Here is a 12944-nt window from a genome sequence, read left to right as displayed (position 1 = left end):
CTGTGGGCGTCGGGGGGTGGCGGTCAGGGGCGCTGCTCAGCACCCTACAATGTGCATGACGCCCCCCAAGGTTGCCCAGCCCCAAGTGCTCGGGGAGGGCACTCCAGAAGGGGGAGGAGGAGGCGGAGGTGTGGGCCCATCGCACAGGGGCCTGGGACAGGCAGCGGCCTTGGGGCTCGTACTTCATTTTTCCAGGAGGATGGACCGATTGGGGCAGAGAAGCGCCATTTTAATAGGATCCCGCTCATTCCTGCGTGTCTGTGAGCGGGGCCGTTGGAGAGAGCAGGGGTCCAGGGAGGAGGCCACTGCCACCCCAGGAGGGCGGTGCAGGCAGCCTGACGGGCCTCGGGGGAGAGGGTGGCTGGCGGGGCAGGTACCTCTGAGATGGGGACGGGCTGGACGGGCCGCTGCGGTGTCAGGGGTCCCGCTCAGGGGCAGGTGTGGGCGTCACCCTCAGGTGCTCAGGAGCACCCACTCCCAGTCCTTGCGCCTGTCCTCCCGGCCCTGCCTCTGCCCACAGCCCCCTCCTCCATGCGGCTCCTCCCCAAGCTGCTCCCAGCTCCCCACAATCCCTGCCCCCCCCCCCCCCCACACACACACAGGCTGCTGTTTCCAGGGCAGCTTTACAAATGACTGCGGGGTTTTCTTTTTAAATAAATGTGCACCGTCCTAGCACATGGTCCTAGCGGCGGCTTTAACGGGAAGGCTCGTTAACTCCTGGGATAGATCAGATCCTGACAGTGAAACAGCCCGGCGACCCAGGCCTGCCCTCACCCCGGGCGCATGGTGAGAGCTCTAAGAAGCTGGTAAATGTCTAGCTACCTGACAGGTAAAAGCAGTGGCTCGGTTAACGAGGGACTCATGGCAGATGGAGCTCCTCACAGCCCGCTCTGCTGGGAGACCCAACCTCGGGGCCTCCGTTTCTTAATCTGCAAAACGGGGTGATGATGTGGACTTCAGCGGGCTCCGGTGCCGGGCACAGTCAGCACTCCGCTGATGGCGCTGGGGCTCCCACGGACGGGGTTCGCCCTGCGGGAACCTCTGACTCAGTACAGCGGGAGGGGAACGCCCACCAGGCGGGGAGGGTGCCGTGGGCCGTGCCGGGTGTGGGCCTGCACAGTGCACACCACCCCCTGCCCGGGGCGCCGGGGCCTTTGTCCCAGGAGCCACCCCCTTCGGTGGCCTCATGAACCTAAAAGTATGCCTGTAACTCGCTCTATCTTATCGGCCTCCGGCCGCTCCGCCTGAGTGCAGTACCCACTGCGGCTATTTGTGGATGTTGGGGAGCCTGCCAGGGCGCTACCAGGAAGTGAAAAGTCGCTGTTGAAGGCAGTCGCCGGTTAAAGGGCCCAAGGAAAGAGAAAAGTGCTAGAGGCCATGAAAGACGGCGTTCTCTTCGGGCCTGCGGTTACATCTTGCCGAGGGTCACTGTGGAGGGTCCTCCCAGGAGCGAAGGTGGCACAGCGGGTGCTCCATAAACGTCAGAGGACCCTTACTCCTCGCATCCACCAGGAGGCTCAGCACTCAGCCTTCCGCATTTAGAGTGGGGGGTCCTGACTATCATTTGGGGGCCCTCTTAAGAAAAAGAATGCAACACGATGAACTTTTTAAAAATGAGGTGCTGGCTGTGTAAGGAACCCGGAGGGGGCCCTGACATCCCAGCTTTAAAGGCCTCGGGGTAACCCTGCCCCCCATGTCCTTACATGACGCCTAGAGACTTATCCCACCAAACATGGGCAGGACACAGTGGGTTAAAGTTAAAACCAATTTTAGCAGTTTTACCTTGTTTGTTTTTTTAAAGCTCTATTCAATGTTTTAAAGTCACAAATTGCAAAGCCCGATTCTTCGCTAAACTTTTAAAAACGCAGCTTGCAAATCTTACCTGTCTGTGCACAAAGCCTGCAGGTTTGAACTGTCACCTTTAAGAGACCTTTTGCACTCGAGGTGTTCGGATATCCCCTGTGGGAGGGCACAGGGCACTGCTTCCCACACCCTCACAGACGGGGTGCTGGGGGCCACGCTCGGGGATCCCCAGCCAACACCTTTCTCAGGATCTGGAATGTCCCCACAACCTGGCCAGCTTCCACCCACAGTTTTTCAAACACTGAAGAGACGAATCCTCGCCCTGCCCCCACCCCAGCACAACCCCGGGCCCCCTGACAGCCCGTGGGTGTCCCGGGGACCAGAGAGGGTGAAGGCCTGGCCTGAGGCCACGCAGGAGACCTTGGCAGCGTGGGAACAGCGCTGGAGACCAGACCGCAGCCCGAGGCTCGCGACTCGTTCCTTCTGCCCTGGGCAGACAGCCGGGAAAGCCCAGGGAACCGAAAAGCTGCCCGTCTCCCCTCTCCGGGCCCTGGAGGGGGGCGATCAGGAACAGGCAAAGCAGTTCTGAGAGCCGGGGAGGAAGCCTTCCTGCAGGCCGTTTGCACAAGACGCTGTGGTCAGCCCGCCTCCTTCCTGCAGGAGCACAACCGACTCACCTCCCAGCACAGACGTGAGACCGGCGCAGGGGCTGCGTGAGCTGCAGGCCCAGGACATTGAGGGCTGGTGGTCCCAGAGGGCAGAGCAGGGAGGCCACTTCCTTACCCAAGATCTCAGCACTGGGTTCCAATCCCCGCTCCTCCACCTGAGGGGCTGCATGACCCAGGCCAGAGCACGGCCTCCTCAGCCGTCTGTGAAATGGGGGAGTCTTCCCACCACGACTTTGTGTATGTGTGTGTGTGGGGGGGGGCACAGGACTGGCACAGGCTCCAGCTGGGCAGCACATGGACACGCTCACGTAACATCTGTGAGCAGTTCCCATGTCAGGGCCCCGGTACGTTCTTTAGCTGGGCCCACCCTCTGAGGGAAACACCATCAGCCTGCTGCCTAGGCCCCTCACGGACCTCGTTGCAGGGACTCAACCACCACCCAAGACTGAACGCACTCGCCCAGGGGGCACACCGTGCAAAGCATGTGTCCATAAAAACGTAACCTGCCGGCTTCTGGAAGGGGAACTGGCTGCCACCTGCCACCTTTTTATTTTTAAAAAATGTGTTTAATGATTCAGAGAGAGGAAGGGAGAGGAGAGAGATAGAAACATCAATGATGCGAGAGAATCCTCCATCGGAATCCAACCGAGACCTCCTGGGTCGTAGGTTGATGCTCAACCATTGAGCACACTGGCCGGGCCGTCACTGCCAACCGAGACCTCCTGGGTCGTAGGTTGATGCTCAACCACTGAGCACACTGGCCGGGCCGTCACCAGCATCTTAACCAAACTCAGCACTAACCCCCGGAGGGAGGGAGTCAGAGACGGGCCTCTGACACCTGAGCCGTCCCGGCTGCACCCGCAGCGGGCAGGACCCGGCGTTTCACACATTTCACACGGCCTCCACGTGTGCCGGCGCCGGAGCCTGGGAGCTCGGTCCACCTGAGGAAGTCGGGTGCGGTGGGCGGCTGGCTAGCTCTGCACCCCCCCACCCTTATCTTCACTCCAGTTAGACGTTTCTCATCCGAAAGAAGCAGGGATGGCTCGTCCTCTCCTCAGGGAGAGCATCCTGTCCTGCAGGCGCCCGGAGAGTGGAAACAGCTGCCGCAGACGGGCACCCCAGGGGCACGGAGAGAAAGTCCCTAGCTGCCCAGACCTGCCAGCGCCCCCCCCCCACCCCCATCCCCAGCTGCCCGTCTCACCGAATGGTGGGCTGGTCTCCGCTCAGCTGCTTAAACCTCCGGCGGAGCTGCTCGATCTGGTCCGATGAGACTGCGAAGTAAGAGAAGGAAAGAAAATGAGACAGAAAGACAAAGACACGGGGCTGCTGACCTCGGAGCCACCAGAGGGAGGCTGGGGCCACTGTCCTCCCCGCCCCCTCTCCTCGTCCGTTCATTCTCAGGCCACCTCCCGCCCCTGCAAGCAGGCGAGGCAGCCAGGACAGGGTTTCCCACTCTTCCTGGTAACGCAGCTCAGGGTCCTTCGCTCTGACCCCGTAGCAATAATACAGCTGTTACTGCAGCTGCTGGGACAGGGGCCCAGGCGCTCCCTCCTCCTACAGGCCTCTGAGGTCAGACCTCCGGCTGAGAAAAGGGCTCAGTGTGGTCACATATGAAGAGAAATACATCAGACAAAGACAACTACCATGGATTTCACTTAGATGCAGAGTCTACAAAACAAAACACACAAACAAAACAGAAACAGACTCACAGAGAACAGACTGAGGGTTGCCAGAGAGGAGGGGAGCTGGGGGGCTGGTGAAAAAGGTGAAGGTATTCAATATAAATTTCCAGGTATGAAGACAGCCATGGGGAGGTGAGTACAGCACAGGGAATATAGGCAATAATATTGTAATAACTATGTATGGCAGGGGTCCTCAAACTTTTTAAACAGGGGGCCAGTTCACTGTCCCTCAGACCGTTGGAGGGCCGGACTATAGTTTAAAAAAAAACTATGAACAAATTCCTATGCACACTGCACATATCTTATTTTGAAGTAAAAAAACAAAATGGGAACAAATACAATATTTGTATTTGCATGTGGCCCACAGGCCGTAGTTTGAGGACCCCTGATGTATGGTGTCAGACTTATCAAAGTGATCACTTTCTAAGTTATATTAATGTCTAACCACTATGCTGTACACCTGAACCTAATATAATATTGCATGTAAACTGGATTAGCTATTTTTTTAATCCTTTTTTATGGCCAAGTAGTATTCCATTGTGTACATGTACCACAGCTTTTTTATCCACTCATCTACTGATGGGCACTTGGGCTGCTTCCAAATCTTGGCTATTGTGAATACCTCTGCAGTGAACATAAGGGTGCATATATTCTTTCAAATTAGTATTGTGGGTTACTTCAGATAAAATCCCAGAAGTGGAACTGCTGGGTCATCAGGCAGTTCCATCTTTAATTTATTGAGGAAACTCCATGCTGCTTTCCACAGTGGCTGCGCCCGTCCGCACTCCCACCAGCAGTGCACAAGCAGGTTCACTTCTCTCCACATCCTCGCCAGCACTTGTTTGTGGGTTTATTGATGACAGTCTGACAACTCACCCAAGTTATTGCACATCCTGTTTGTTCGTGTTCACTGCTGTATATTATTCCATGTTTGAAGAGAGGATGCTTTATTCTGCTATTGCTGGGCATTTGGACATTTTCCAGGCTAGGGCTACTCAAATCATACAGCCACAAACATCCTGTGATCTTCTGGTGAATGGAATTATTCATTTCTGTTGGGTACACACCTAGGAGCGGAATTGCTGGCCGATCCAGTATCCAAATGTCCTTGCTAACATACATGTGATATAAATGGCCACATTTACTCCAGAAAGGTGGTCCTTGCCCTCAGTGGTTACCTAACTAACCTTTTCAAGGATCAGTTTCTACATCTGTAACATGGGGATACAACCCCCTCCTAGGGTGTCCAGAGGAAGAGAGGCTAATGCGTGGAGATAGGCACCCAGGACATAGCGGGCCCTCAGGATCAGCTGACAGTCCTAATGACTGTTTTCTAGCAAACAGCAGCTCCTAGGAAGACTTGAGAATGCTGAGCTGTAGATATTTTTTTTTAATCCTCACCCGAGAAAAGTATTTTTATTGACTTTTAAAGAGAGAGGAAGGGAGAGGAGGAGAGAGAGAAGCATTGATGTGAGAGAGACATTGATTGGCTGCCTCCCATACAAGCCCCCACTGGGGATTGAACACGCAACCTATGTATGTGCCCTGACTGGGAATCAAACCCACACCTTTTGGCGCACAGGATGACACTCCAACCAACTGAACCACTCAGCTAGCACGAGCTGAGCCAGGGGCCAACGAAAATGAACAGGAAGTGGGGTTAGATGCCTCTTGAACAAGAGGAGAAAGGTGGCTAAGGGATGGGGAATGCTGAGCGGACGGTGGTGGGAGAGAGCCCATCTCCAGCTCACCCACTATTTTGGGAAGTTTTGCGTGTAGTCCCCAGGAACCAGACCTACAGACTCTGAACACCTGGATATTCTGGTCAAACAGGCAATCTGTATAGCAATTAAGGGCAGGCTTTGGGTTGGGCAGACTTGGAACCAAGTCCCAGCTCCACCACTTACCAATTGTGTACGTTTTCAAACTATAAGACAGAGGGAAAAGTAGCTTCTCATTCACAGGGTGGCTCTGAGGACGAAGCAAAAAGGTGCATGTATGTGTTTAATTCTGTGTGATTCATCACATAAGCACTCACGTGTGGCCAGAACCTCCATAAAGCCTGGATCCTACAAGGCCGACTTAGCGGTGGATAAACGGGGCCCATCAGCCAAAAATGGTGATTTTAAAAAAGTAAATCTCCTGTACTGAGGTTTTCTAAATTTTAGGTTATTGGGGAAATCGAAATACATTGTCCACAGCAGCAGTTATTAAAATTTTCTTTCATTTTCCTCCCCTTCCCTGGCCCTACCCACCAGATTCCCTGTACATTTCTCACTACAAGTCTCCCAAGGAACTGCCAGCACCAGCCTGAATCACCTTCCCCCTCCCTAATTGTCTCTTAAAATACTGATTGAATTTATTGGGGTGACAGTGGTTAACAAAATTAGACAGGTTTCAGGGGCACAATTCTACAACACATCATCTGTACACGGTACTGTGAGTTCACCACCCCCTGTACCTTCCTCCACGCTGCTGTCTGTGGCCATCACCACACTGTTGTCTGTGCCCATGAGTTTTTTTTGTTTTTGCTCAATCCATCCATCCCCAGAGCTGTCAGCCTGCTCTCTGTTATGAGTCCGTCACTGTTTTGCTTCTTAGTTCATTTTGTTCATTAGATTCCACATATGAACTGACTGGCTTATTTCACTGAGCACCATGCTCTCCAGGTCACCCATGCTGTCACAAAGGGTAAGATTTCGTTCTTTCAGAGCAGGAATAAACAAAATAGAGTCTTAAAAAACCCAATACAAAAAAATGAATGAAACCAAGAGCTGGTTCTTTGAAAAGATAAACAAGATTGAGAAACCTTTAACCAAACTCATCAGGAAAAAAGAGAGAGAGGACGCAAACAAAATCAGAAGTGAAAGAGAAATAACAACTGACACCAAAGAAACACAAAAGATTGTAAGAAAATATTACAGACAACGAGATGCTAACAAGTTGGACAACGGGGACGAAATGGGTAAATTCCTAGAAACTCACAGTCTGCCAGCACTAGGTCAGGAAGAATCAGAGAATCTGAACAGACAGATTACAACGAGTGAAACTGAAGTAATAATTCAAAAACGCCCAACAAACAAAAGTCCTGGACTGGATGGCTTCACAGGTGGATATTACTAAACATTCAAAGAAGAACTAACACATATTCTCCTCCAACTATTCCAAAAACTTCAAGAGGAGGGAAGCCCCCAAGCTCATTGTATGAGGCCAGCATTATCCTAATCCCAAAATCAGATAAAGACACTGCAAAGAAAGAAAGTTATAGGCCAATATCCCTGATGAATGTAGGCACTAAAATCCTCAACAAAATATTAGCATACTAGATTCAGCAATACAATAAAAAGATCATACACCATGATCAAGTAGGATTTATTCCGGGGATGAAAGGGTGGTACAATATCTGCAAATGAATAAACATGATACATCACACAAACAAAATGAAGGATAAAAACCACATGATCATATTAATAGATGCAGACAAAGCATTCAACAAAATCTATCACCCATTTATGATAAAAACTCTCAGCAAAGTGGGAATAGAAGGAACATACCTCAACACAATTAAGGCCACATATGACAAACCCACAGCCAACATCATACTCAATGGGCAAAAACTAAAACCATTTCCCCTAAAAACAGGAACAAGACAGGGATGTCCGCTTTCACCGCTCCTGTTCAACATAGTACTGGAAGTCCTAGTCATAGCAATCAGATAACAAGAAGAAATAAAAGCCATCCAAATTGGAAAGGAAGAAGTAAAACTGTTACAGATGACATGATACTGTATATAGAGAATCTTAAAGATTCCACCAAAAACCTATTAGAACTGATACATTAATTCAGTAAAGTAGCAGGACACAAAACAAATATCCAGAAATTAGTTGCATTTTTATATACCAATAATGAACTATCAGAAAAAGAAAGTAAGAAAATAATCTCATTCACAATTGCTTCAAAAAGAATAAAATACCCAGAAATAAATTTAACCAAGGATATAAAAGATCTGTACTTGGAAAATTAAAAGACACTGAAGAAAGAAATTGAAGAAGATACAAGTGGAAGCATATACCATATTCATGAGTAGGAAGAAACATCATTAAAATGTCTATACTACCCAAAGCAATCTGTAGATTCAATGCAATTCCTATCAAGATACCAATGACGTATTGCACAGAACTAGAACAACTATTCAAAAAATTATATATGGAGTGGGGCTAGGGGGACTGGGTGAAAAAGGTGAAGGGATAAAGAAGTACAAATTGGTAGTTACAAAACAGTCACAGGGATGTAAAGTACAGCACAGGGAATATAGTCAATAGCAGTGTAATAGCTATTATGGTGTCAGGTGGGTACTAGACTTATAGGGGTCACTTTGTAAATTATATATATATCTAATCACTGTGATGTACATCTGAAACTAACAGAAAACAATATTGACCATCAACTGCAATTGAAAAAATTTTAAAAATCTATTGTATATTTGATATGGAAATGTGTTGCACATATAGTGTCTAAAAACAGCTTGCTACAAAAGCAGCATGATGGGGAAATATATAAATATTTACAAACGTACATAAGTATTGAAAGAAATCTAGACTTGTTTCTCCAAAATAATAGCAATTATCTTAATACTGGGATTAAAGGCTTTGTTTGTTTTGCTTTAATTCATCTATATTTTCCAAATTTTTTCTTAAATACAATGTATATTTATTTGTTATGTAATGAATATTTTAAGCACACAATATGGCCCCATATAGGACAGCGAACAGATCTCAAAAATATTGTTACTGATGAATCATCCACTGGCTACAGAACATGTTTCGGGCACACATGTTCTTCTTTAACCCTTTCTATGAACCTATGAAGGACTGTTCCATTTTACAGAAGAGCAAACTGAGGCTCAGAGGGGATGGGTAACTTGCTCAAGGTCACTAAACTTGAAAGAGGCAGACCCAGGATTTGAACTCAATTTGTGGTTGTGCTTTATTTTTCTATTTTTTATGACACCCCACACTGCTTCCTTTTGGGTGGTCAGATTAGATTCACTGATGAAAGAGTCCCCGGGTGTAACCTGAGAAATTATGATTAGAAATTACAGCAACACATGCTCCTAAACAACCGCTATTAAAGATGAATTATCTTGAACACATCACGCTAAATGAGAGGCCACACACTGCACAATTCCATTTATATGAAATGTGCAGAGACAGATGCATAGAGAAGGGAGACCAGTGGTGGCTGGGGAAGGAGAAGAGGGAGTCACTGCTAATAGTCACCCCGTTTCTTTGGGGGGATGAAAATGTTCTACAATTAGATTGTGGCAATGGGAACACGATACACGTGTGCCCGAGTCACACCCCCCAGCGTGAAAGGTCTGCTCTTGCCCTGGAGGGTTCCCGGGAAGGAAACTTTCCAGCTTTCCTGCTCCTCGCTCAGCCCTTTCTCCAGGCCCCCATGAGGTCACAGTTGCCATGGGAACGGGTGACAGCGACACTGCTGGCTCCAGTGCCTGGCATGCCAACCTCCTTATCTTGGTTTTAGATTTCACCCTGAGGGAAATGCACCCTTCCAGGTGGCTGGGGGGAGTTTAATTGGCCCAATCTTTGATATGGGGGGTGGGGGGTGACATCACTTTGTATCTAAAGCGTAAACAAAGAGTTATATGCCTGCACCGCCCATCAGGGAGCGACCAGCCACATGTGGCCACTAAGCCCTTGAAAGGTGGCACGTGCGAACTGAGATGTGCCCCAGTGTCAACTACACACAGGCTTCCAGACTTGATACAAATGAATGTAAACTGTGTCAATGCTTCTGGTATTGATGATACGTGGAAATAATATTTTAGATAGAATGGCTTAAAATACAGGATTCAAACTCATTTCACTTTTTTATGTGGCTCCTAGACAAGTTAGGACGGTGGCACCTCGAGCTCTATCTGCAGTGGACAGTGCCAATCTGTGTGCTTGAACAGAAACTTAACCCCTCGTAACAAGTCAACAGAAACTTAACCCCTCGTAACAAGTCCTGAGGACTGAGACAGGGGAACAAAGGAAAACAGGCAAGAGGAACCCTCGCTGTCTATTTAGAACAGTAAAAAATAAAGGAACACTGAGCCTCAGGAAACGGGTTAAATAAATCCCGGTGCATCCTGAAGACAGAATACTACACGGTGGGAAAAAAATGTTTAAATATTGTGGGACAGAGAAAATGTCCGTGGTATAGCATCATGTGGAAACTTAACAGGCTACAAGCTCTTATGTATACGAAAGTTCATATTGACATACAAGTTCATGCTGATTTATAACAAATTGTAACAAATTGTAACAAATTTATAACAATTTATAGTAAATTGTTTCCAGATGTGACAATTATAGGACACTTCTCTCCTCACCCCTTGTTTTCATTTATCTGCCCTTTAACTTTCTTACAATTGACAGGGATTACTTGTGCAATCTTATTTAAATGAAAATTTTTAAACCCTGATGAGTATCATAGGACATAAAATAAGTGTGGATACGGCTGTGTGGACCTGGAACCCACGTACATTGCTGGTGGGAGATGGCATGGTGCGGCCACTGGGAAACAGTTTGGTGGTTTTTCAATGCACTACACATAGATTTACCATACGATCCAGAAACCCCACTCCTAAGCATACACCCAAGAGAAACAAAAACATACGTCCACACAGAAACCTGAACGAATGTTCACAGCAGCACTGGTCACAACAGCCAAAGGGTAGAAACAACCCTGATGCCCATGACGGATGCACAAAATGTGGGCTCCCCACACAATGGAATATTATTTGGCCATGAAACGGAATAAAGCACTGACACATGCTACAACATGGATGAACCTTAAACACGCTGGGCCAAGGGGAAAAGAAGCCAGACACATGAGACAAATGGACAGATGCAGAAAGTAGACGGTGGTTGCCAGGGGCTGGGGCGGGGAGGAGGGCGGAGTGCCTGCTAATAGACACAGAGCTTCTGTCTGGCCCTCGCCTCTCACCTGTAAGGCCGTGGAGGCCAGCTTGCAGCCTTCTATGCTGAGCAAGGGGTCATGGGGGTTGGGCGCAGGGGTTGGGTGGGTGGAGGAGAGTTGCATAGACAGAGAGTCAGAGACCACCCTCAGGGAGGCAGTGGGAGGAGAGTGGGGGCAGAGAGCTGGGCCTGATGTCCTCAGTGGGGTCCAGCCTCTGCAGGAAGAGGAACCCGAGCATCACCCACATCTAGGACTGGAGGGGGAGGAGCTCAGGAATGCTCAAGCCCTATCCCGGGGCCCAAGTCTGATGTAAGGGTCACAGAAAATGCCCCTTGCTCCTTCCAGAACCCATGTTGGCTCACAGGGATTTGGGGGGCCTGGTGGACTCCCCTACGGCCCACTGTGTCCACTCACCCTCACCATTCATTAAGAGGCATTTACTGAGGGGAGGGGGGGACAGAAAACGGCAGCCGAATAGGCAGCAGTGCCGTGCATCTCCTCCTAGGGCCAGGCCAGAAAAGAACAAAATCGCAAAACATCCACCCTGAATTAAGAAATCAGACACAGCCGAGGAGACAATTTTCAATAAGGAAGGACAGAGGACGCCTAGAGAACGCTGCTTGCCAGCCATACCCCGCGTGGAACCACCACCGTGCCCTGGCAGTGAGTAGTGCAGTACCTCCCGGCAGGCTCCCAGGCATCTGCAGGGAGTGCGTGTCGCCAGAGTGCGCTCCCACACCAGGCCTCCTCACCAGCCTGCTGGGACCCAGTGTCCTAGGATCCGGCTCCAAGACCCTACAGTGCATGCAAGCCAGGGAAAACCCTGTGCCCCACCCCCACCCCCAGACTCCAGAACCAGGCTGCTAGCCTGACCTAGAGCCACCTGGCACCAGGTCCACTCCCAGACCTGGGACCTACTGCTGGGGTGACCCAGAGCAACCCAGAGCATGCCCCAGTCCAGGCCACAGGGAAGCTCTGACTGTGCAAACCAGAGCAACCCATGCCCACTCCACCCTGAGCTGGGTTTTGCTGCCAGGGCAACTTGGAGTAACCCAGTGTGTGCCCCACTCAGGCCACAGGGGAGCTCTGACTGTGCAACCCAACCCAGAGCAACTCTCAAACACTTGCAGGGGCTACTGGAGCAACCCAGCACACAGCTCACTTGGGCTATAGGAAAGCACTGCTGGGGCGATCTGGAGAAAGCCAGTGTGCCCAGCCAGGGGCCATGGGACCATGCCGCAGGTGTGCTGCCAGAGGGACCTAGGGTGCCACTCTGCCACAGCAAACTGCATGCCAGAGGGCTCTGGGTCCTCACAGGGAGTTGCACATCAGAGGAACTGTGCACATGCTCCCGCCACCCCGAGCATCTGAAGCAGACAACTGAGGGACCAGATCCGTGGGAGAAGGGGATACAGCTCAGAGCAGAAACAATAAAGGTGTGCCACTGAAGACAGACCCCACCTCTGGGCTAATGATTTCCGGACCACTGCCCTGATAGGGTCTTTAACCTCTCAAACCCTAAGCAGGGTGCCAAGGGCCAGAAAGAGACAGAAAATAGGGAGACAAAGAAACAACCCCCAAGGAATGAAAAGAAGAAATCGCCAGAAAAGGAACTAAATGAAACGGAGGCATGCAATGTGTCAGAAAAAGAATTCAGAGTCAGGATCATACAGTTCATAAACCAGATGGATGAGAAAATCAACTTACTAGTATGTAAGAATCAAGAGGAAATAAAAAATGATATAGCTACAATAAAAAACACAATGGAAGGTTTCAACAGTAGACTAGAAGAAGCAGGGACCAAATT

The 12944-nt window shown here is 49.7% G+C and overlaps 1 protein-coding gene across 1 annotated transcript in view; it reads right to left on the bottom strand.

Annotated features, from left to right (window-relative positions):
- The window catches only part of TESC (tescalcin), a 44067-nt gene that overhangs the window by 14558 nt on the left and 16565 nt on the right, over positions 1-12944 (bottom strand). The window contains exon 2 of the mRNA XM_014537700.1: positions 3673-3742. Coding sequence (XP_014393186.1) covers positions 3673-3742 — 70 coding nt within the window. The remainder of the gene's footprint in view (positions 1-3672; positions 3743-12944) is intronic.

The sequence above is a fragment of the Myotis brandtii genome, unplaced genomic scaffold, assembly GCF_000412655.1.
Source record: "Myotis brandtii unplaced genomic scaffold, ASM41265v1 scaffold181, whole genome shotgun sequence".
NCBI lineage: Eukaryota > Metazoa > Chordata > Mammalia > Chiroptera > Vespertilionidae > Myotis > Myotis brandtii.
Note: the sequence above shows the minus strand (reverse complement) of the source record. Positions and strands in the feature narration are given on the sequence as shown.